Genomic DNA, 25,719 nt, shown 5'->3' on the forward strand with positions numbered 1-25,719 from the left:
TTCTACCCAACCGTCTGGCAGTGCCTTAGCACTTGATGTGACTCAATTTCTCTCCCTTTCTTATCTGAAACTCTGACATTTGCTGTGTGACTTGATGATTGTTTAACAGCTCTTATCTCTACTGGGAACAGTGTTTTTTTTTTTTTTCTTCTAATTACTATTTATTGAGTTCTTTACATAGTAGAGAGTTAAATTTATGAGTACAAAATAGACTGAGTAGATCATTGTAAAAATTGAAGGAAGGAATGGAAAATGAAGGAGAAGGAAGGGTGGGAGCATGGGCAAGAGGGAGAGTAGTATGGAAACCATTACTATGCTCCTAGCTCTGTATGTATGAAATACATGAAATTAGTTCACCTTAAAAAAGTTCAAAAAAAGAAAAAAATTATGAATTCTATGACAGGTAATATTATTACACCAATGTTTAATATCCCAAACTTGATAATTATACTCTCTCTAATCACAACTATATCTCCATTTAAAAAAAAAACACTCTCTACTCACAACCATTCTCCATTCAAATCCACAAACATGTCCCTGAACGTATCTTTATCATGAAAAAATCATGAAACTATTTTTGTATGGACAGTGGCATTGTTAAAGGTGAATTAAATACTTCATTCATTTATTCAGCAAATACTATAAAATATCTACTAGGTACCAAATGAGACGGTAGTTCCAGAGAAAACAAAGATGAATGAAATCAACACCCCTACCTTCAAGGAGTTCATTACTACTGCAGGGGACTAAGAAAGCGTTAGTGCTGCAGAAGAGCACTAAGGAAATCCCACACAAACAGATGGAGGAGCAACAGAGTCAGCATGGGTGTCACTGAGGCACTGCATTGTGCTGGAGGATTCCCAGCATCCTGAGAATCACTGATAAGTGTCAAGGACACCAAAATAAAACCATACACACACCCCTATTTGTCAGAGATGCAATGGACCACATTATCTGCAATAACTATTTTCTTATTATACAGATCACTTATTACCATTTACCAAATCCTCTTAAGCAAGATTGTGTGCTGCATGATTTAGAAAATAAATTTCGACAACCTACTCAAATATTCTTTTGAATACAAGGGGAAAAAAATCAGATTTTCCAGGCAAAGTTTTTGCATGTAAAATACATTCAGAGTAACAGATTTGAAAAAGTTTAAGAATGTTGGCTCTAATATAGCTTTCAGGACTTCATAACACCATTCATTATGTTTAAAAGTAAATGGGCAGGATATGGCTAGATTCCTACTCAGAAATAACTATTTAAAATACTAACAACTTTATCACTTAACAAAAATATTTAACCTATTACATCTATATAATGCAATACATGAAATGTGTTCACCTTAAAAAAGTAAAAGTAAACAAAGAAAAACGGTAGGAATGAAAATATCAAAAAGTTAGTCTATTAAAAGGAAAACATTTATATTACACTGAGCATAAGAATTTTATCCTTTAAAAAATAAAGTAAAAGCAAACAGGAATAATATAAGCAACCAAGGAGAAAACTGGAGAACATACCCGAGGAAGCTTCCAGTCTCTCCAATCTGCTGATCAACCAGTCAAGGGAGCCCGAAAACTGAGCACAGTTTTTACGATTTCCTCTAATTAGAGCCGCTGCAAAAGAAGAAGAAAATTCCATTTTATGTGATTTTTCTGCTTCAGAAATCAAGGTAAGCTAAAAGGAGCCCTAAAATGCTGGATGAGATCAAATTATCTTCATATTACATCTAAATCATATGCAAATGCATCACACACACAAAACTGTGGCATTAAAAACAGTTGTTTATTAGTGGGAACTGAAAAAAGACTGCTCATTAGAAGAAATAAAGCTTCAGAAAGTGGCACTTTGACTTCACATTGGGAAGTAACAGTGAAGGTCCTGGAACCTAGCTCACTTGCATTCTATTACTCACTGCTTTTAATTAGCCATGAGACTAAGCTATTTCACCTCTCTAGAGCCAAATTTTTTCACTTATATAATGAACAAGTTACGAGCATATCAGTTTTCCTGAAAATGCACCATAGAATATGAAGAGATGTAACTAGTAATTATTACTGTAACAACTACACAAAGCAAAATAACAAACTGCTATATGGAAAACAAGGGAGGAAGGGCTCATGGGCAATATGTTTGAAGAACACTTTTTTCCATATCTCTTCTCTCCATGAGGAGATTCCCAATATGTATTGAAGACTGTGAGATATTCTGCAGTGATAAAACATCCTGACTTTGTTTACCTCATGCTTTCTATACTTCATTGACTAAAGAACATTTATTTTTTAAATTTCTATATAACATAGAGATTTCATGTATTTCATTGGTATAAGTCTTTTTTTTTAAGACTTATTTATTTATTTGAACGAGTTACAGAGAGAGAAGGAGAGGCAGAGAGAGAGGAGAGAGGTCTTCCATCCACTGGTTCAGTCCTCAAATGGCCACAATAGCCAGAGCTGAGAGGATCTGAAGCCAGGAGCCAGGAGCTTCTTCCAGGTTTCCCACATGGGTGCAGGAGCCCAAGAACTTGGGCGATCTTCTACTGCTTTCCCAGGCCATAGCAGATAGCTGGATTGGAAGTGGAGTAGCCGGGACTCGAACCGGCACCCACGTGAGAGGGCTACAGGCGGTGGCTTTACCCACTATGCCACAGCGCCAGCCCCGTGGTACAATTCTAATAAGATATTTCTCTCCCTCTCTCTCTCCTTTCCTCAGTCACCCTCCTTTCATTTTTTAAGTTTTGCAAAACTGTAATTTCCATCTTCTCTATAATCACAGGCTTAATGCATCACTAACCATAACATTCAACAAGTAAAAAGTAGAAACACCACAGTTACACAGGCATATAACAAGAACTAAAAACAACAATCAAATTGCAAGATGACTGATTAATTACTGTACATTTTTTTGAATTCTATATTCACCACATATCAGAGAAAACATAGGATATTTTTATCTTTTGGGGGCTGAAGATATGGAACACTTCAGGAAATTTGTGTGCCATCCTTGCACAGGGGCCATACTAATCCTCTCTTTATCGTTCCATTCGGTGTGGCCGAAGCAAGCACCAAAGAACCTTTACTACATGAAATTCTAACACGTTTTATTTTCCTGTCATTCAACCTCGTTTAATCACTCAAATTAAAGCTTTTAAGTTTTCAAAATTCTCCAATTCCTTCAAAGCAAATCTTATTTTTTTAAACATAAATTCTACTCTTACAGAATAAAACAACTGCATACTAAGGAATGTGAGATTTTTAAATCTTATACTTAGCAGAAAGATATCTCCATAAGAAAGATGGCTATGATGGCATTTCAAAGTATTCAAAATTCAAAGATAAGTTTATTTTGGTAATCTGTGCAGTCTCTTCATAATTTGCAGTTTTCATAAAAATTTGTTTTTGGTAAGTTTTCAGTAACAAACTTATATGCATAGATTTCAAAATATTTTTGCACTAAAATATATTTATCTTTTAATTTCGTTTTCCACACAAGTTTTGAAGTTCCCTTGAATGTGAAATCTAGTAGCACTAGGAAACAGTTTGAAGAACCGTTGTTGGAGGCCATTTTCTGTTCACCACCTTGGGAAGAGCAGGAGAGGGGAGTACTGGACAGTTAACATGTGCAATTACACTGGAAGATGTCCCTCACAGTACCTTTTCTCAGATACAAATAAGTACTTCTAAAAGGTGTTGCCTTTTATAAGGAAGGCTTCTATTCCCACAACCACAGGAGAGGATCTCTTTTGTGTGTGGAGTCTTCAGAACATTTGGACAAAGATGAAAAGATGCAGCACTCAATGACCTGGCTGTCTGCCAGCGCCGAGCCGAGAAACTTCCCACAACAGTCAGCCATCAAAAGGCACCCAGAGAGTACACAGTACAGAGGGCCAGGCACAGGAAGCAATACAGGAATGAGGAGTCCTATGTACCAACTAGCGTTTGTAATTTCAGTCTGCAAGTATGCGTGTTCCTGATTTGGAACAACAATTGGGGAAAAGTGCATGATAGAGCTTTGAGTTTTTAGTCTTATTCACTTAAAATATAACTCACACTTTTATCTTAAATACTTTTTTAAAAAAATTAAATATATATACATATATATTTATATATATATATATATAAAGAGAGAGAGTAAATAAGAGAAAACAAACATAAGGCGAATCTTGAAGAAACCAGTAATAGAAGAATGAACTCTTTTCATAAGCACGTGGAATTTAAGGAAACCATTTAGTAACTAACCCACACAGCAACTTCATTGAATTTACTGCAAACAGAAATGATATAGACCATATTGTTTGTCACTATTAATAAAATTAGAAATTAATGAAAAGGCAGAAACAATAATGAAGCCAAAGCACTTTAAAGTCCGAGCAATCTTATTAATAACTTTGGATCAGAAAGGGAATCATACTATCTAACATAACCAGTGCTGGACACCAAACAGTCCTCAGGAAATGGCCAACTAAGCACTTTAATTAAGCTAAGCAACAAGGTGAAAAACGTTAAATAAATAGTCTTTCAATATATTGGAAAAGGGGTAACCATTTAAGATGCCAGTTATAGCTGTATTTGTATTGGAGTGCATAGGATTCCTACCTTCTTATAAGGTTCTGATTTCTAGATTCCTGCTGATGTGCACCACGGGAAGCAGCAGCTGATGGTTCAAAAACCTGGGCTGCTGCCAGCAATAAAAGAGAACTGCACTGAGTTTCAGGTTCCCAGCTTTAGACTGGCCTTGCCCATTCATTGCAGGTATTGGGGAAATGAGTCAGCAGAAGAGAATTCTACATGTATTCATGTGTCTGCCTTTTGTCTAACAAATATAACTATCACTGCTTAAATAAAAAATGAGAAGAGAAAATAGCAAAATTAAAAAGAATAAAAGAGCTATAAACACAACCATGTTCCATATCTCTGCACAAGAATTCTGGGACATCTAATAAAACGAGTGACTTCAAAATGTAAATTTTCTTTTACCAGAACTGAACAAACAGAAGGGAGAAAAACTAAGTAGAACAATAAACTCAAAATATTAAGAAATGTGTCAAGGATCAAAACCTTTTGTTATATATTCAAGAAATAAGTAAATACTATGCTATTAAAATTATTCTAAAAAAAGTTTCTTCACTAAGGAAAACTCCCCAATAACAAATATAATATCATCAATAACTTTGAAATCAAAGCCTAATAAAGAAATCATGCATATAGTATAACAAGAGGGAGCTCTTATTTATGAACATAAACCCAAAAATCTTATATGAGGATGGTGTTTACAGATAAAATTTTTAGCTGTATTTTGAAAAACATTAAACTGAAGATTCATTACTTGAATGAGACAGAGATTTAGCAAGTCTGTCATTAAGCAAAACATCAGAATACATGATGATCTTGATAGACTCTGAAAAGATAAATATTTATAATAAAAGCATTTAATCAGTAAAATAGAATACTTCCTAAGTATTTTGAGAGTGTGTGCCAGTGTATACATATCTGTGAGCATAGACATGCCAGGGACAGTAATCAGTGTAGCTTACAAATAATGGACCAAGTGAGTTACAATTCAGCAAGTCAGTTAAGAAGAAACCAGTTGGGGCTGGCATTGTGGCATAATGGGTAAAGCCGCTACCTGCAGTGCCAGCATCTCTTATAGGCACCAGTTTGAGATCCATCTGCTCCACTTCCCATCCAGCTCCCTGCTAATCTGACTGGGAAAGCAGCAGCAGATGGCCCAAGTGCTTGGGCCCTTGCAGTCCATGTGGGAGATCCAGAAGTTCCTAACTCCTGGCTTCAGCCTTACACAGCCCTGGCCATTGTAGCCAGTGGATCAAAGATACCTCTCTCTCTGTCTATTCTTCTAACTCTTTCAGATAAATAAATCTTTATATATACCTGCATATATATATAAAATATAAATAATCTATATAAATATATATATATATAAGTAGAAATCAGTTAAGTATGTTTCTAAAGTAATGGAAAAGTATGCAGAAAAACTGAAGGAGGCTCATCAAAATATTTTTTGTAACAGCAAAATACTGAAACAGCTTGAGTGTGGTTAAATTCCTCTGAAGGTTGTATACATATGATAAACCTGATGAAGGAGGGGCTGGCACTGTGGCTTAGCCTCCCTCTGCTATACAGGCATTCCATATGGATGCCTGTTTGTGTCCCTGCTGCTCCTCTTCCAATCCAGTGCTCCAGTATGGCCTGGGAAAGCAGTGGAAGATGGCCAGTGCGCTTGGCCCCTGCACCTTCCTGTGAGACTTAGAAGAAGCTCCTGTCTCCTGGCTTCAGATCGGCTCAGCTCTGGCTGTTAAGGCCATTTGGGCAACAAACCAGTGGATGGAAGACCTTTCTCTCTGTCTCTTCCTTTTTTCCTCTAACTCTATCTCTCAAATTAAATAAATAAAATCTTAAAAAAAAAAAACTGATGAAGGGGAGTTGGCAGTTACCCTAGTGGTTAAGACACCTCAACCCACATAGGAGTGGCTGGGTTCACTTTCCAGCTCTGGCTCTTAACTCCAGCATCCCTTCAATGCATACCCTGGGAGTTAAAAGTGATGGCTCAAGTAATTGGGTTCCTTTCACCTGCATAGGTAATCTAGATTGTGCTTCAGGATCATGGCTCCAGCCCCAGTCCTACCCCAGTCACTGCAAGCATTGAGGGAGTGAACCAGTGGATGGGAGCTCTCCCTCTCCCTTTCCCTCTCCCCTTTCCCCTCTCCTGTCTCCCCCCCGCCCCTTTCACTGTCTCACTCTGCCATTCAGATAAATAAATTTTCAAAAAATAAATAAAACCTGATGAAGTCTTACAGTTGCTACCATGGAAATATTCCAACAATGAAGTATCAAGTGAAAACATATATAAGATGGTACCTATAGCATGATTCCATTTTGGTAAAGTAAGTGCATACAGTGATTATAAGCATATGCATAGTGTGGTGAAAACTGAGCATTACAGAATATGTATTAGAGAATGAGAGCTGACTTTTTGGGAAATAATCTAGATAAGGGCCTGGGATAGGAGTGAGATCTTGACGAATACTAGTATGAGAAGAACAGCACTCCCTTGCTCAAAGCAGGAAATTCTCTTCTTCTACAACAGGAAAGAGGAAGAACAAAGTCAGAAGAAAAAAAAAAAAAGGAGGGGTGCATGCTCTGTAATACCCATCTCAGTGACCCTTTGAATCTGCAAAAGATTTGGTTTAAAAAAAAATCACACATTCTCAATAAAAAATGAGTTCATATGAACTTGTTTGCAATAATAAGTTTGTATACAACCTGTGAATAGGTAATCTGCTATAACCAAGGTATTGTGTAACCTTCCAGTAACAAAAGATGACAATGATAAAGCCTGGGAATGGGAAAACAGGGAACAAAGTAAATTCCCAAAAGACAAAGACATGAAAGGGAAACCTTTTATCAGCCCGTAAATCTGGACTTTAGATTAACCTAATCTTCAAGGAAAAGAAGAAAAGGTGATGTGCTAGGGGTACATGCTGGGGTGCACAGATGTACATAGGCAAACGCACACAAAGAGCAACTGTGTATGTGTGCGTGTGCATGTGAGTGTGCAAAAATGTTTTCCCCCTGCATAATGCAATATATCTTCAAAATAACATCTTTTAAAAGGTTATACAAGTAAATGGGTGGTCAAGTTTAAGGGTCATTTCTACTTTCTTATTTTCTAACACTCTTGTAATGAGAAATGTACTGCTCCTGCTTCCAGTGTGGCTGTTGAGGCCACCTGGGAATTGAACCACTGGATGGACGATCTCTCTCTCATTCTCTCTGTGTATATATGTATTTGTGTGTGTGTGTCTCTCTCTCTGTAATTGACTTTCAAATAAATAATATTTTTTAAAAATAATAATTTTTAAGTAATACAATACAGTGACTTCCTTTTCAAAAAGCCAAGAGGCAATAATTTCATCAATATTCATAGTGGCAATAGTTATTAGATGTCTCAGAATGCCATTTTCATCTCCAAAATGCAATGTCAATTTTAAATTGTATGGTACATCAGGGTACAAAAACACACTCAAGATAAATGTACTTTCCTAAACCCATGACAATCTGGACCTAAAAATACTCTTTAATTGTTACAAGTTGGTTTTAAAGACTAAAGTAAGAGGTTTCATCTTCCATATATCACTTATTCCTCATTTATTTAAGAAAGTTTGAAGTAAATGCATCAAGCACTCTGGATAGCACTGTGAAGGGAGCTTGAATGTAAATATAGTACAATGGCTTGTAGGTCCTTCTGTTGTATCTTTGTCTTATTATGTCTATGTATGGTGCATGGAACAGAAGATAAGTTAATTCCTAGCATGAGTGAATGACTTATAGCTCCCAGTCTTCTACAGAATAAGAGTAACAGCGATTAAATAACCATAGTACATTCCAAGCACAATAAAAACATTTTGAACTAAGTTCTTAACAAGGAGATGCCAGTACATTGAACCAATTTTATTAATGCCAAATAGTTAATTAAGCCCTCAAACTTTTATCCAATCAGAATATGAAATACAGGCAACAGTGACAGTTATTTTAAAAATATTATGGTAAAAAATGCTCTACTCTGCATTTCATATTACAAACAGCCCTTGCATTACGACTTAATGATTTTTCAACTTTACAGTAGTGCAAAAGCAATATGCACTCAGCTGCAATGGTACTTTGAATGTTGACTAGGTCCCCATTAGTCCCGTCATTACAAGGGTAAACAACTGAAATCCTGGAACATGCTGAGCTGTGATATTCAGCAGGTTAGGTGTATTAAATACATTTTTAACTTACTGTACCTTCAACTTATGATGAGTTGTTCCAGATACAACCCAATTATAAACTGAGGATCATCTATATTATAATATCCTCTGTCTTCATGCTTCAGTGGCCTTCCATAAAACACTCATACAATCAGAGAATTACAACTGGATGGAGGATTAAAGATCTCCCAAGGAAACTCCCTCAGTTTTAAATTTGTGCAATAAATATTGATTACCTGCTTTGTGTCAGGTACTCTTCTATGTGCTGAAGGTGAAAGCAGAAATCAAATGCCATCTCCTCTTGGAGCTGACATTCAAAACCTGCCAATACGAAGTCAACAGGCCTGAAACAGCACTGAAATTGCGGGGCTGATGTAACTGGAATCAAATATGTTTTTTTCTTTTTTAGAAATTTTTGATTAATAAGAGGATGCTGCTAAGCCTTGAAAAGTACACACACACATCCACACCCAAACACTGCTGAAGACGTCAAGAAACTAACGCTACTGAAACTTCTTAGAGCAGCTGGAGAGTTCTCCCTGTAGCCAGAGGACCTTGTAATTGGCAGCTGGATGACTCCTGCCTAGAAAGTTTCCAGGGCAAGAGCAAACACTGATTGATTGCTTTATGTGCAATGGCCTACATGACTGTGTTGGGCCAAGAATGTTTGAGTGTTTCCCATGAATCCTGGGGAAAGGGTTCACCACAGGGTCACAGGGAGTCCATTCAATGGAGCCATCAGAAGCAGTGGGAAGAATTCAAGAACAGGAGGCGGAGGGTATACCACAGCTGCATACAAGCAAAGGAAGGAGATGAAAAGAGTCTCCCAGAACAGTTGTCACTGCATTGGCACAGGAACTGCAGGAAAGAGGAACTGAGGCCACAAGCGTCAGCTCTCAGCTACCTGCCAACCCCAGGAATGCCGACTTTAAATTTCTGGCTAGAGTCAGAGGACAAGCAGCCAATTAACCATGGAAGAACTCTGCAATCTTTTCTCCCCTTATTACTACCCTGGTCCAGAGGCAAAGGGCAGGTTTGTGGTGAAGGAGAAAGTTCTCAGAGGAACAACAGCATGGTGGTACTCACACAGTCCACAAAGTGGAGGTCACACCGGGAGTGAGGCAGTTTGATTTCCAAGTCTATTCTCGATACTCAGCTGTATGTGAGTATCTCATCTGGCTTGAATTGCCTTTGTGTAAATAATAGGAAGGGTGACATCCTGGTAGCATGTAAGCGGGTTAAGAACAAAGGTATCGGGGCTGGCACTGTGGCATAGCGGGTGGAGCTGCCGTCTACAGTGCTGGCATCCCACATGGGCGCCAGTTTGAGTCCTAGCTGCTCCACTTTTTTTTTTTTTTTTTTTTTGGACAGGCAGAGTTAGACAGTGAGAGAGAGAGAAACAGAGAGAAAGGTCTTCCATTTTCCGTTGGTTTATCCCCAAAGTGGGCGCTATGGCTCGTGCGTTGCAGCCAGCACACTGCGCTGATCCCAAGCCAGGATCCAGGTGACTCCTCCTGGTCTCCCATGCGGGTGCAGGGCCCAAGGACCTGGGCCATCCTCCACTGCACTCCCGGGTCACAGCAGAGAGCTGGACTGGAAGAGGAACAACCAGGACAGAATCCGGCACCCCAACCGGGACCAGAACTCAGGGTGCCGGCACCGCAGGCAGAGGACTAGCCTAGTGAGCTGCAGCACCTTCCATGCTGCTCCACTTTCAATCCAGCTGTGGCCTGGGAAAGCAGTGGAAGATGGCCTAAGTCCTGGAGCCCCTGCACCCACATGGGAGGACCCAGAGGAAGCTCCTGGCTCCTGGCTTCGAATCAGTACAGCTCTGGCCGTTGTGGCCAATTGGGGAGTGAACCAGTGGATAGAAGACTCTCTCTGTGTAACTCTTTCAAATAAATAAATAAATCTTTTTTAAAAAAGAAAAAGATGTATGAAAAGATGTCAGAAAAGATGTATGAAAGCATGGTACAGCAATGCTTTTTGAAAAAAGATTTATTTATTAAAAAAGAACAAAGGTATCTTACTTGTTTATTAAATGAATTTAATGAATGTCCATATAAAATATAATGATGACAGTCATTGTCATTTTTTAAGAGATAAGACTATTACCTAGTTGGGAAAAAAATGACACGCTTTGTCTATAAAGTGCTTTCCCAGGATTTCGTGGAGAGCAACATGGGAACTATGTGAACACTCAAATGCAGGAATAACAGCTGATCTGGGCATGTTTGAAGTCCATGCCCTTGTTTCCTTTCTTGAGTGCCTTTTCCCTCTGTTTATGTCAGGAAGATCTGTTTCCCCAAGACACTGGAAAAAATTATCTGCAGGTGTAAAAATCCCTAATTGCTATATCCTTACCCAAGTGATCAACGATTGAGAGCCTGGTCCCTTCTGTCCTAAAAGAGTAGCAATTTTCTTTCTTATTTTGAATCTGCAGAAAATAAGTATTCACAGTGAGTCTGCCAAAGAGCCATTGCTCAGATATCTTTAAAAAATCATTCTGGCTTGCAAGCCTCCTGCAGATTAATCGTGTGGATGTCAGAAAAGATGTATGAAAGCATGACACAGCAATGCTTTGCAAACCACGAGGCTCAATGTCTACGGGATCCTGAGGTCTTCCAGATGGCAGCTCATAAATCTAGTTTTGTCATCTCCACTGAAAACACATATTACATATATCCATGTCACATACTTAATTGTTATAAATTACTCTTTTTACCTTCTTCGTTTTCTCTCCATGCTAAGTAGGGATACTGAAGAAAAAAGAAAAGCAAAAAAAGAGTAGGTGGTTTATTTCACACATAACACCAAGAGAGATTTGGAATCACAGAGAGGAGGGTTAAAGAATTTGGAGTTGGCCGGCGCCGCGGCTCACTAGGCTAATCCTCCGCCTTGCGGCGCCGGCACACCGGGTTCTAGTCCCGGTCGGGGCACCGATCCTGTCCCGGTTGCCCCTCTTCCAGGCCAGCTCTCTGCTGTGGCTAGGGAGTGCAGTGGAGGATGGCCCAAGTCTTTGGGTCCTGCACCCCATGGGAGACCAGGAGAAGCACCTGGCTCCTGCCATCGGAACAGCGCGGTGCGCCGGCCGCAGCGCGCTACCGCGGCGGCCATTGGAGGGTGAACCAACGGCAAAGGAAGACCTTTCTCTCTGTCTCTCTCTCTCACTGTCCACTCTGCCTGTCAAAAAAAAAAAAAAAAAAAGAATTTGGAGTTGATATTTGAACCATTGGCTTGATAGCTGAGTAAGGAAAGACAGTGAGCTAGAAGCATGGTATAGAACTCTAAGTATTCCTGTAGGCCTGATGCTTTCCTAGCCAAACATGTATATTCATAGTTATCTGTCTTATGATTACATTAAATTAAAAAAATTTAAAAATAAAGTATTGGCAGCAGGTGTTCTTTTAGTCTTTTGCATGTCAACATTCAAAAGAAAGTTTTACTCATGAATTTTTTTCTGGCCTTGAAATCAATGTTTGCTCCAATAAAAAGAGTATCAAGAAAAATCAAATGAATTTTTTTTAAAAAACAATCAGGGCCACCGGGGCCACCATTGCAAGTAAAGTTGCCACCTGTGCTGCCTGCATCCCATATGGAAGCTGGTTCGAGTCCCAGCTGCTCTACTTCCAATCCAGCTCCCCACTCATGGCCTGGGAAAAGCAAGGGAAGATGGACCAAGTAAGTGTATAGGCCCCTTCTCCCATGTGGAAGACAGAGACTCTCCTGGCTTCAACCTGGCCCAGGCCCGGCCATTTTGGCCACCTGGAGAGTGAACTAGCAGATGGAAGATCGATCAATAGATCGAGCTCTCTCTCTCTCTCTCTCTCCCTCCTTCCCTCAATCTGTGTAACTCAAACTATCAAATACATAAATTAATCTAAAAAAATCATAATTCTATCTACTGAACACCACTACCCAATGAAAACTATGCTGTATACGAATATAAAGGGAGAGATATTCATTTTTTTGAACTTATGTGTAACTATTCTAATTTGTCATTCAACTAGAATATATTATTTTTCCTTTACCATCAATTGCTTAGATTTGGCCAAATATGTTAAAAAATTTTATTAATAAAAATACTTGTTCATGGATGAATAAATATATAGCAGAACACAGAGAAAATGAAAAGATCAAGATTCCTCTTCCAAGAAGTAGCCACCTAATACTTTTCTGTGTATTCTTTTCAGAAAAATCCAAAATATGTACAAAAATGTGTATTTCTCTACATAGTATTAACTTTGTGTACTTGCAATCTTACTGAATATAGGATAAATGCTTTGCTTTATATTCTCTTACTACAATGTTATATATTACCATACTATAAAGAACAGAAATCTAGCCTGTTGGTTTCAGATAATTTTCTAAATGATCAATTTAATCTCAATATTCACTGATAATACACATTACACCATGTAAGTAGACTATAATTTATGGGACCAATGCCCCATTGATAGAAAAATTGCTTCCAATTTTGTGCTATTTGTAAGTAATTTTACAGTGGACATCTTTTCCACTTAAATACATACTTATCTCTAAAACACATTCTTGAAGTAGAATTTCTAAGAAAAAATACGTAGCTAAAGTTTTATATCTAAAGTTTTTTTCTGATCAAAGTTTTTCTGGTTTTTAAAATTTTATCTATTTATATTCCTACCAAAAACATATTGCTTGACATTTTCTCAAATGATGAGTATTATCATCAAATCCTTTTTGTAATAGTGAATGAATTTTTAAAAATTTATTTATCTATCTGAAATCTATACAGATATACTGGGGGAGAGACAGAGAGAATGAAACACACAGAGGGAAAGATCCCATTCACTGGTTTACTCCCCAAATGCCCATAATTCCCCAGGTGAGCTTAAAGCTTGGAGCCAAAGCCAGGAGTTGGGAACTCAATCCTGGGAGCCAAAGCCAGGAGTTAGGAATTCAATCCAGGTCTCCCATGTGGGTGGTAGGAATCCAACTCCTTGAGTCTATACCACTGCCTCCCAGTCTGCCTCCAAAGTCTGCCCTGATAGGAAGCTGGAATCAGGAGGCAGAACTGGGTGTTGAAAACCAAACAATCTGATTTGGATCATGGGTGTCTTAACACCAACCCAAATGCCCATCCCAAAATCCAATTCTTTATCTGTGCCAATCTATAACTGGAAATGACACTTATTTATTGTTTTAGCTTATATTTCTTTATTTTTCATTTATTTTATTACTCTGTGAATTTTTCACCTATATTGCTCATTCTTCTATCAGATATTATTTTCTTTTCTTATTGATTTATGAAAGCTCTATACATTACAGAAAGTACATCTTTGTCTTTCATACAGATTGCAATTTCTCCCACTTGCTCATCAGTTTTTTAATTTTGTAATGATAGTATTTATCATAAAAGTTTAAATTTAATGCAAATTTGTTAGTCTATTATTATTATAGTTTCACAATAATTTGTATCAAGCTGGCCAAGGTTATAACATTTGTAACCTTACAGCATTATGGCTGACTTTGTTATTTATGTTTTCTACATATTTCAGTCAAGTATAAGCTCCACAGGAGCATGCACTACTTTCTGGCCACTGTGGTCTCTCATTGTCCAGATCAGGGCATCTCTCATAGCAGACACTCAGTTAATCCTTGATGAACAGATGGAATTTCTGTTATGATTAGAATGTCTGGGTTCTTCCAAGATTCACATGTTGAAATCCTAACCAAGGTGATCACATTAGGAGCAGAAGGAAGCCCATAATGAAGGTAGAGCTCCCATAAATGGGATTAGTGCCCTTAGAAAAGGATACCCCAGAGGCGTGTTGTGGCATAGCAGGTAAAATCATATGGGCTCTGATTCGTGTCCTGGCTGCTCTACTTCTGATTCAGCTCCCTGCTAATGGCCTAGAAAAAGTAGGAGAGGATGGCCCAAGTACTTGGGCCCCTGCTTCCCATATGGGAGACCTGGAAGAAGCTCCTGGCTCCTGGCTTCAGCCTAGACCATCCCTAGCTATTGTGGCCAAATGGGGAATGAACCAGCAGACAGAAGATCTCTGTCCCTGTTTTTCCGTCTCTGTGTAATTCTTTCACATAAATATATATTTTAAAAAGGAAAGGAGACAGCAGAGAGACCCTCAACTCCTCTCTCAGGTAAGGATATACCAAGAGCAGGCCACCAATGAAGAAGACTCTCATTAGACAAGTTATCCCCTGGTGCTTTGACCTTGGATATCCCAGCCTTTAGAATTGTGAGAAATAAATTTCTATTTTTATAAGCTGCCCACTTAATGGTACTTTGTTATGGCAGCCTGAATAGCATATTACAGCTTCTAATGAAATCTAGATCTGGCAGACTCCAAGTTCATGTCCTCCTCCCAGTATAATGCAACCAGGTACAAAATGATAGAAAAACTATAGGAAATGGTTCTTGCTGTAATCAAATACAAGGCAGCAAATTCCCACAGTATATGGTTTTACTCTAATTTTAGACAAATGATATTTTCCAGGCTTCTTTCTATAAAGTACTATGTTATGTTGTACCTCAAGGCTAAATGGTTGGCTTTCTCCTTTGTCCACACTCTAAGGATGTGTTAAGCTTTGTCTCAACTGTTCTTAGAGTCAGCCAGGATGGAGCAATCCAGTCAAGACAGGATTTATGTCTACCCCTCTAGACCTCAAGGATTGAGGTCAATCTTGTAGCATGTTTGACACCTAGCTGACTGGTTTTGTCTTTCATCACAGCTACCCCGAAGACTTGCTGTTCCTCCCATGTTTTTTTCTGAAACCAGTCCCTTTCTCAGCAGCATGAATAAAAACTTCAGACCTGCTTAGCACAAAGCAGGACAGTAGTCCTTGAGACCTAAGGTCTGCTACTGTCCTCATTTATGGGCAGATTAAACTTTCTCCTTCCTTTACTCTCAAACTGTGTACTCATTATTTTGATTCAGCACCAGGGACAGAGTGAGCTTTCAGTAACAATAACATTCTCTTTTATAAAAGGACACTCCAGAGGCTGGTGTTGAGGCACAGTGGGTTAAGTTACCACCTGCAACAGATGCCAGCATCCCATTTGCGCACCCATTCATGTTCCAGCTGCTCCACTTCTGATCTACCTCCATGCTAATGGGCTGTGAAGCAAAAGAAGATGACACAAGTATTTGGGCTCCTGATATCCATGTGGGAGACCCATATGAAGCTCCTGGCTCCTGGCTTCAGCCTGGCCCAGCACTGGCCATTGGGGCTATCTAGGGGAGTGAACCAGCAGATGAAAGATCTCTCTCTCTCTCTCTCTCTCTCTCTCTCTCTCCTATCTCTCTCCACATGTGTCTCTCTCTAATCATTTTTTAAAAATGACCCCCCAAGTGAGGAATTAGACACTTGGGAAGAACAGATATAAAGGGAAAAGAAACCTTCTTGCTAGTGAGGTATTTAAATAAATAAATAAATAAATGTTAAGGATTATCTGAGATAAATATGTATGTGGAGAAGCAACTCAAACTCTCTCAAAAAGAACAGTGTATAAATATAAGAGCTCTGGATGAATGTAAGCATTAGGGGAAAGTACATTTACAATTGTGTCTTCTGTCACATGAAAAGATAGTTCAAAATTTACAAATATTTGTTTGCCTGGGATTATTGTGTGTTCTTACTGACATGTGAACCTGTTATCCTTCTTTAAGATGTGAGTTTTAAGGGATTCTAATTATGTAAATATTAAGTTATAGCTCCACAAAATCTTTTCAATGTCAATTAGTGTGTGAATAATTAAGGAAATATATACATGTACTTAACAACTACTGAAGTATTTTCTGATATAATATGATTCTAGACCTTCTGAAAGTATGGTTCTGGATTGGTGTAAAGGACGAGAAATATGGAATGCAGTTAAAGAGATCAATCAGAAATCTTAAAGGTCTAGTTATGGAAATCTCAAGTAAAATAGTCCTTCCGTAGTGACAGGGGATTGGTTTCAGGAATCCCACAGATATTAAAATCTTTGGAGGCTCAAGTTGCTTATATAATACTGAAATGGTGTAGTGTTTCCATGTAACCTATTCATAGCTTCTCACATACTTTAAATCCTCTCTACTTTACTTATAATACCTAATATAATGGAAATGCTGTGTAAACTGTTCTAAATGATTATATCTGTTAGAGAATAATTACAAGAAAAAGGGCAGTACTTGTTCAGTTCAGATGCGTCTTTTAAAATACATTCAGTCCAAGGTTGGTTGAACCTGTAGATATGGAACTGGCGGCTATAGAGTACCAACTTTAGAAAGGAAACCCCAGCTACCTGCAATATGCTAAGGAGACAGAGGTATGAGATGGTGATACTACACTCAGAGAGTGGGTAGAATAATAGGATACAACATTTTCTGGCTGCAAATACCTATATAGAAATTTTTATCTCCTCCAATCTCTGACATGGAAACCAAGAGTCACTGTATATCTATAATAATCATGGTCCTGTATTTTTTATAAGCTTCTCCAGAAATTTCCTTGCTATATCCATAAGATCTAAGTGAAGCTTCTTTACTAAGACATATAAATGGAAAAAACAATAATGAAAGCAGAGGTTAGAGAAGAAAGTTTTACTATATCAACAGGGAAAGGATGTTGAAAATAAATACTCACAAGTACAAAAACAGTGATGTATATGAGCAAGATTGACATTTTGAGATTTTATTATTGCTCATAGCTCTTGTCTATATTCTTGAGGAACAGTAGTTTTTCTACTTTCTGCTTGTTGAATTCTTTATTTAGTAGAGGATGAAGCTTGTGATTATAAAGAAAATTTAAAGGATGTCATTGTACAAATGCAAAGAACAGTAAGAAAAAGAGGAGGAAGGAGGGTAGTAGCAAGGGAGTATATAGTGGGAAGTATCATTATGCTCTTAAAACCGTATATATAAAATACACGAAATATGTTCACTTTTATAAATAAAAATTTAAAAAAATAAAAAGTTGCACTTCTAGAAAATGGAAATAATGATCAGACCAAGAACAATAAGAGGCTATGCTAAGTATCTGACATACATTACCAAATTTAAGCCACACAACATTATCAGAGAAATTGTTATTGCCAATTTACAGATATGTATGATAATAATACATATGATGTGCTATAAGCCTAGGATTCTTTAAAGTGCCTCAGATCAACTCATACATCATCAGTGAACTGATGGCCAAGTCCACCATGCCATAGGTATCCATGGGATTCTCTGTAAAGCATTTATTAAGTAATTCAACAAACTTTCATTGAGTGCCTACTCTGAAGACGCATGGTGCTAGCTAGTGGATAAAAGCATTCCAATTAAAATTCAACTCGTAGTGTCTGAGTTAACATTTGTTATGTCCACTTGAGCTTCATCCTCATCATCTCCTGTCACACACTCTGGATGAGCTAAGCAGTCCGGGCTTGATGCCCGTCTCAGGAATTGGTTCCTGATCAGTCAAAGCCAGTATTGGTAAATTTCCCCTCCCCCATGCCAAAATGACTGGTCTGGGAATGGTTACAGTCATTGTTTGAGCTAATGAGCTCAAAAAATTGTATGGTCTTTTCTGAGAGATAACTTCTATTAGCAGTCCTCTTTCATTTCTCCTATGTCAGCACTAGGAACTGGCCACAGCCAGCTGGTACCATAAAGGAAAGCCAGCTTTAGAGGAAGCTAACCCCAAGGAAGGCATGGTAAAGACATCCAGAAAGCACTTGGGGAGACATGAACAAGCCATTGAGCCAAACCCAACCAGTTGTGGGAGTGCAGGCTGTGAATCCCCTTTGCTGCTGAAGCTACTTTGAATGTGAGTATTCTGTTGTCTTCAGCTGAACACAGCCAGGTAGGTACATCTTACCACCCACAACAATGACTTCTTTTTCTATTTGAATAGGTCATCTATGTTCAAATCACATTTCTACCCATGCTGCAGTAAAGTCAAACCACAAACCTAATTATGGTAAGGAGCTGTGCTCACACCCATCAAGCCTCCAGCATTTTGTAGAGTATTTGAATGCTACTGCAATAAGCTCTAAAATAAATTAAATTCCCAAGTAACTCTATGGATTTATGGAGTATATAGGCTTGAGGGAAAAGTAGCTCAGAAGGATAAAGCTAAAGTGTCAGCTTGGCTATGATGAACTTTTTCTGGGATTACAAAAAAATCAATATGCTCATAATTCTCTCTGCTTATTTTTATTACACAGATAACTGAGTATATGGCATGTTGAAGGAAACAACACTTTCAGACTATATAATACGAAATTATAGGGGCAGGCACTGTAGCATAGAAGGCTAAGCTTCCACCTACAGCACCAGCATCCCATCTGGGTGATGGTTCGTATCCTGGCTGCTCCTCTTCTGATCCACCTCTCTGCTTATGGCCTGGGAAAGCAGTGGAAGATGGCCCAATTCCTTGGGCTGCTTATGGCCTGGGAAAGCAGTGGAAGATGGCCCAATTCCTTGGGCCTCCGCACCAGTATGGGAGACCCAGAAGAAGCACACGGCTCCTTGCTACAGATTGGTGTAGCTCTGGCCGTTGCAGCGATTTGGGGAGTGAATCAGCAGATGGAAGACCTTTCGCTCTGTCTCCCCACAAACCCTACCCCATAACTCTGCCTCTCAAATAAATACAAATTTAAAAAAAGAAAATATAAATAAGGTGCATATTATCTAGACTGACCTGTTATAACAATGTTCCCTGTATAGAACCCATTCTACCCTGAAACATACGTATATGACCATCCTCTCTCATGTACTTTGTCTAAGGAATTCTTCTGGTGTCATATCAAGTGAAGAAGTTGTACTGTGGTGTTAAAAACACTACCATACTTCAATCTCCGCTAGATTCATGACTCCGGTGCTGTAGCTTCCATACTTTCAAAGAAATGGAGCCTTTACAATTGTGGCATCACAAAATCCTTACACTGATGATTATTGTGGGTAAAATGATGAATCTAGATTTCTGTAAAGCCTCAACTTCCCTGGCCCCGTTAACGGAAATGCTAGCCACATGTACCTCTTAGTCTGAAATGCCAAAATTACATGTGTTTAATTGTAACAGCATATAAAATAGCTCACCTAATTGAAACATATTAAAAATTCTAGCAGACGTAAGAGTTTTATTAGCTAAATAATTACTCTAAAATTTTTAATGAAGTTCTATTAGATTATAGTGAATTATCAAATATTTTACTACCCTTCATTCATATTAAAATGCATTATCTGGGCCGGCGCCGCAGCTCACTAGGCTAATCCTCTGCCTTGCGGCGCCGGCACACCGGGTTCTAGTCCCGGTCGGGGCACCGATCCTGTCCCGGTTGCCCCTCTTCCAGGCCAGCTCTCTGCTGTGGCCAGGGAGTGCAGTGGAGGATGGCCCAAGTGCTTGGGCCCTGCACCCCATGGGAGACCAGGAGAAGCACCTGGCTCCTGCCATCGGATCGGCGCGGTGCGCCGGCCGCAGCACGCCTACCGCGGCGGCCATTGGAGGGTGAACCAACGGCAAAAGGAAGACCTTTCTCTCTGTCTCTCTCTCACTGTCCACTCTGCCTGTCAAAAATTTAAAAAAAAAAAAAATGCATTATCTTTTTTTCTGTACCTTTTCTATTTTTCTTAATTAATTAATTTATTTTAAAGTCTGAGTTATACAGAGAGAGAAGAGGCAGAGAAAGAGAGAGGTCTTCTATCCGTTGGTTCATTCCCCAGATGGCCACAATGGCCCGAGCTGCGCTGATCCAAAGCCAGGATCCAGGAGTTTCCTCCAGGTCTCCCAAATGGGTGCAGGAGCCCACGGACTTGGGCCATCTTCTACTGCTTTCCCAGGCCATAGCAGAGAGCTGGATCAGAAGTGGAGCAGCCGGGTCTCGAACTGGCACCCATATGGGATGCTGGTGCTTCAGGCTAGGACATTAACCCACTGCGTCACAGTGCCGGCCCCACCATTTCTATTTTTTTCTGTATCTTTTCTATTTTTCTGGGTACCTTTTCTATTCTATCAGGACCCAGCCATTTATTTAGTACACATTTATTGTGTGTCTACTATGTGCCAGACATTAAATTAAATGACAGAGATCTAAAAATCAGAGACAAAATGGACGCAACTGGAAACACTTAAACTTAGTGAAATAAACCAGTCCCAAAAAGACAAATACCACATGTTTCCCTGATTGGTGGTAACTCATAGAGTACCTAAAAGGTAATCCTTAGAAGTTAAATCGACACTTTGAGATGGATGATTGTGAACAGCCCTTGTCTCGACTATTGAAGAACATTTTTTTCATACAGTTTGTTGTGCTGTTTACTTAGTGTCAGGTTAATCTAGTGTATATAAAGTTAATTGAAAATAGACTATTGTAAAAATTAAGAATTTTTACAATCTTTTATTTTGTAAAATAAATATTTTGTAAAAAATATTTTAAAATAGGAGAGAGAGGAGGAATAAGGGTGGGAGTGCAGGCAGGAGGGATGATAGAGTGGGAAGAGTCACTATATTCCTAACTTTGCATGTATGAAATATATGAAGTTTGTTACCTTAAATAAAAAGTTTTTAGGTTAAAAAATTTAAAAAAATTAAAAATCAGAAAGGTGTTGTTCTTGTTTTTGTAATCAGTAACATACATAACTAAATAAGATAAGTGCTGTTAACACTGGTAAACACCAAGTGTCAAGAAAACAGAAAAGGGTTTACTTGTGTTTAAGAATTGTGAAGAATATCAAGAGCAACCAAAAGATAGAAACATAGGAACCAGATCTTGAAGAATATAGGGACTTTGAAAGAGATGACTGTAAGAAAATATCGCAGAGATATTAACATGTATGAGATGTTCAGAAAACTGTGATTTGGATTGAGTAAAACCAGGAGTAAAAGGAGTGAAAAAACACAAAGCTGGAAGGGTTAGCTGGGGCCTCACATATCAGGTGAAGCAAGTTGAACATTACTTTCGAGAATGATGGTGAAATAGGACAAGGGTCTAACCAGGAAAGTGATGAGTAACTGCAACACACAGCATGAAAATGAGGGTTTAGAGGTGAGGGCGAAAGTGGAGACAAAGGCCACTACCCGTGGGTGCTTGCACATCTTGCAAACAAGGCACTGGAAGTGTTTGTTCAGGATTATCTTTTCAAAGATGTTTGCAGCAAGCAGCCTTGGAAGGAAATTGCTTCTCCCTTCAAGAGCAAAGGACAGGAAGCCTTAGCGAGCACCGTAACCGGCACAGGCTCTTGAAACTCAGAGCTTCTGTAACACTATCTGTTGCATGTGCAGGTATCACCTGTTCCTTTCAAATTGTCCTATGAAAATCGCGGCTCAGGGAATTGTCATAAAAATGCTCACATTCTGGCTATAGTCAATGCATTGCATTATAAACTGTACCTCTTTGCCCTGATTGCAGTATAATTTGTTAGCCTGCAAATAAGGAACAATCTCAGATCCTTTACTGTTCTTAACAAGAGACAAGTAGAGACTACTAAAACAGCTCAGGCCCCAAATATTAAGGACCTAAGAGCACATGGAGCCAACAGGAATGCAGTATAAACCACTGCACGTGTTGCTTACTAAATGTCAAGCATACCTAGAAGTTGCCAAATGCAGATCTTCTAAAGACAGGAGAAGACACAGAAACAGGTCCTAGCTGTGATGGGGATGAGGAAAGAGGCCTTTGTGGGATTAACTGGAGAACTAAAAAGGAAATACTTAATACATATCTAAATACACTACCCTCAAGTTGCCAAAACCGCACTCTAAATTTAACAAAGGCAAATCTACTGCTCCTCCTTAACCAAAGGCATATCTACTGCTCCGGTTACCTTTCTCACTTAGAGACGGACTTACATACTAAACATCACTGAATTTAATTCAACAAAATTAAAAAATTTAAATATTGATTAGGAAGCATGTTATATAATTACTGTAACTAACATGAGATCACTTTACATAGGCCAGACTCCCCCACCTTCGAAACCCAATGGTAGTTCTTACCCAACAACTCATACAGAGAATTCAGAATGGATTTCCAAGATTCCCCCGCTTCTCTCCCGGCGACATCGGCAAAGTGAGCTGCACTGCTGTAGACATGCAGTCGGTCTATGCACTCAAGCACGAGGTTGATCATTCCCTGCAAGGTTTAAGGAAAAAATCACCATCATAACCTATAATTCCGCTTACAGACAAAAAGTACTAAATGATTAGAACAGTATGTCTCACTTAAAGTAAGCCTGTTAATCACAAAGGAAAATGGACATAATTTATTCAGAGGATAGGAAGAAACACATCCACATGTGAATTGAAACCCTCTTCAAATAATTCAAATGAATCTTAGGTACTGAGTGCTATTCTCAAACATCAATAGAAAAATAATATAAAACAATCACTTAACACTTATATATGCAAGGTTTAAATCCTTAGACTAAATGAAACAGTCATACATGGTATTCTATTCTTATGTGATTCTCAGTATAACTGCACATTTTTATGATAAGTAAGCCTACAAGCAGACAGGCATTACTATACTAAACTAAAGCCATAGGAAATAAAACTCATGAAAAGACAAAAAGTAAATAAAAAAAAAATCCCGAGAATGAACTAACACCTTATGATTTGATGATTGCTTTTAGTTCTTGTCTACTATCCTGTGGAACAGGGGTCTTTCCATTTTTACTTGTTGACTGTTATGGTGAATGGTGCATTAAGCCTGTGATTACATAGTAAAATGAAATTACGTTAATGCAAAAATTAAAGGAAAAAAATAAAGGAAGGAGGGCAGATGGAAGGACACACAGAGGGAGGAAGGAAAGTTTGGCTATCTTCTTAGAATTGTATCTATCAAATACATGAAATTTATTCTATTTATACTAATAAAAATAAAAGGAATGTTGAGAAGTGTGACCTAAATTTGACATTATGCTTTAATTATCATTGCTCGATCAACGTTGTCAAAATGAAGTAAAGCATGTAACAGGAAGAACAATAAAGGCCTGGATAACTCTACGTATCACAGAAAGAATTTAAGAGACACGATGGATGCGTTTAACAACATTTCTAGGCCCCTTCCTCATTCAGATTATCTAAGAAACTGAAAGAAAAAACTAATCGATAATGATATTTTAAATTTTCATAGTCCGATTTTACTCTTTCCTTCTTCTAGAAATTAATAAAATACAGTAAATAGTTCTACATGGAATGACAAGGTCCTAATAAACTACTCCAAATTGTCAATACTACTGGCTCATATTGGCAGCTCTTTGCTTTCATGTCATTCTGGTCTCTGAAAAGGTTATTTCTATCATATACATGGTGAAAAACTCTTCCAAACATTAAGGTCATTTTCAAAGGTATTAGAAAGCAGCTTTAGTACTAAAATACAGATTTAGAGATTATGGGAATTCAGCAGTGCCCTGCAATCTTTTTCTTAGACACTTTTACAACGGTGGTTTCACTCAGAAAAATTAATTCTTCTCCGTATAAGGAGCATTGAAAAGAACTGCATCTCCTGCTGAGCTTGCTTGATGTAGCCCATGGACCCTCAGTAGCTCACAATGCAACTCCTGACAGCACGGCCCAAGCTCCAACAACAGCATTAGGACGTCAGACGGCTGACTTGGTCCCTCTGTCATTCTGTTTATAAAGTGTGGCATGCAAGCTCATTTTGGCAGCAGGCACAGCAATGTAACACATACGGAGGTAAGGGGGGTGTGTTCTGTCCACCGAGGTGGCCTGGAGCCCAGCCTCCGCAGGTAGCCTCCATCCCCCAACAAAGTTCCCTGTGGATCCCAGGGTATTTCCAGGGAGCTCTGAGGAAGCTACTGAATAGTTTGAAAACCTTCATGGTTTTATTTATATATTTCAAGGTTCTGTATTTATGTAACCAACATGAAGCAAACCATAGCACTTCAAAATGACCCTGTGAGGGCTGAGCAGGCAATGAGAAAAAGGAAAGTTGTATCTTTTAAGATGAACACTTATTGAAGAGAAATAAAACTAATTTTCAGATGCCCGCAAGGCCTATTTCCCCTGGTCTAGGTGTAGCTGCTCACCTACACCTGAAAACGCAAAGATGTCAAATGGAGAATTTGCCCCACAGAGAACTTGTTCTCCCTCCCATGAGAAGGATAAAAAAAGAGAGGAGCACTGGTAGAACCTTACCTCTTCCTGGAAGAGGTTCTGCCGGTTCTTCAGGGCCCGCAGTCTGTTCTGCTTGTCCTCGTGCTCCAAGTGTTCATCCGGAGGGTGGAAGTAGCCGATCAGGTCCTGCAGACTCAGACTCACCGACTCAATGGGTAAATCTACAGAGGAAGCCTTCACTTTCTTGCTGAGAGCATCAAGTCCCCTAAGAGAAATAGCCAGCATTACTTTTATGTCCATGAGTCACAACTTTATTAGATTTTACATTTATACATGACTGCACTTTAAAAGACATGTAAGACAGATCTGGCTTTTCCTCAGGCAGCAATAATGAATGCACTCATATCAGAACCTGCACATCCTGTAATGTATGTATAATGTTATGTTATAAAATCAGTATCTGGAGCCATTCATGTAGAGAAAAACCTATTAGACCAAAGAATCAATGCCTACAAAACCAAAACTCTAACTACTTCGAAACCAATTGCTTGTCATTATCAAACAATGCAATTTTCAGGTTTCAGCTGTACTGTTCCAGATCCACAACTCTAAGATTTGCTTGCTATTAGTTTACTTTTTGAAAACAATTTATTAAGTTTTGCTGTCATTTACTCTAGCTTACCATGTGTTTATTTTTCCCAGTTAAAAATAAATCATCTAGAAAATTTGGTTGCTAACAACTAAACAAAATATTCTAAATGTTCTATTATCTGAAAGACACAAATTTTAAAGCTACATTGAGAAAATACATGATGATATGCTTTCTAGCCTTTGAGGGAAAACATATTATGAATGTAAATGTGTTAATTTATTAGTCATGAAAAATTCAATAGCTAACTTACTGTACT

General features: G+C 38.6%; 1 protein-coding gene and 1 pseudogene across 1 annotated transcript in view; both read right to left on the reverse strand.

Annotated features, from left to right (window-relative positions):
- RYR2 (ryanodine receptor 2) overlaps positions 1–25,719 on the reverse strand; it is a 776,922-nt gene that overhangs the window by 370,413 nt on the left and 380,790 nt on the right. The window contains exons 15-17 of the mRNA XM_062210679.1: positions 24,893–25,076; positions 22,730–22,865; positions 1,524–1,619 (exon numbers count right to left, since the gene is read on the reverse strand). Of these exons, the coding sequence (XP_062066663.1) occupies positions 1,524–1,619; positions 22,730–22,865; positions 24,893–25,076 (416 nt within the window). The remainder of the gene's footprint in view (positions 1–1,523; positions 1,620–22,729; positions 22,866–24,892; positions 25,077–25,719) is intronic.
- LOC133774035 (U6 spliceosomal RNA) lies at positions 2,969–3,068 on the reverse strand (annotated as a pseudogene).

This window comes from Lepus europaeus, chromosome 14 (assembly GCF_033115175.1).
Source record: "Lepus europaeus isolate LE1 chromosome 14, mLepTim1.pri, whole genome shotgun sequence".
Lineage (NCBI taxonomy): Eukaryota > Metazoa > Chordata > Mammalia > Lagomorpha > Leporidae > Lepus > Lepus europaeus.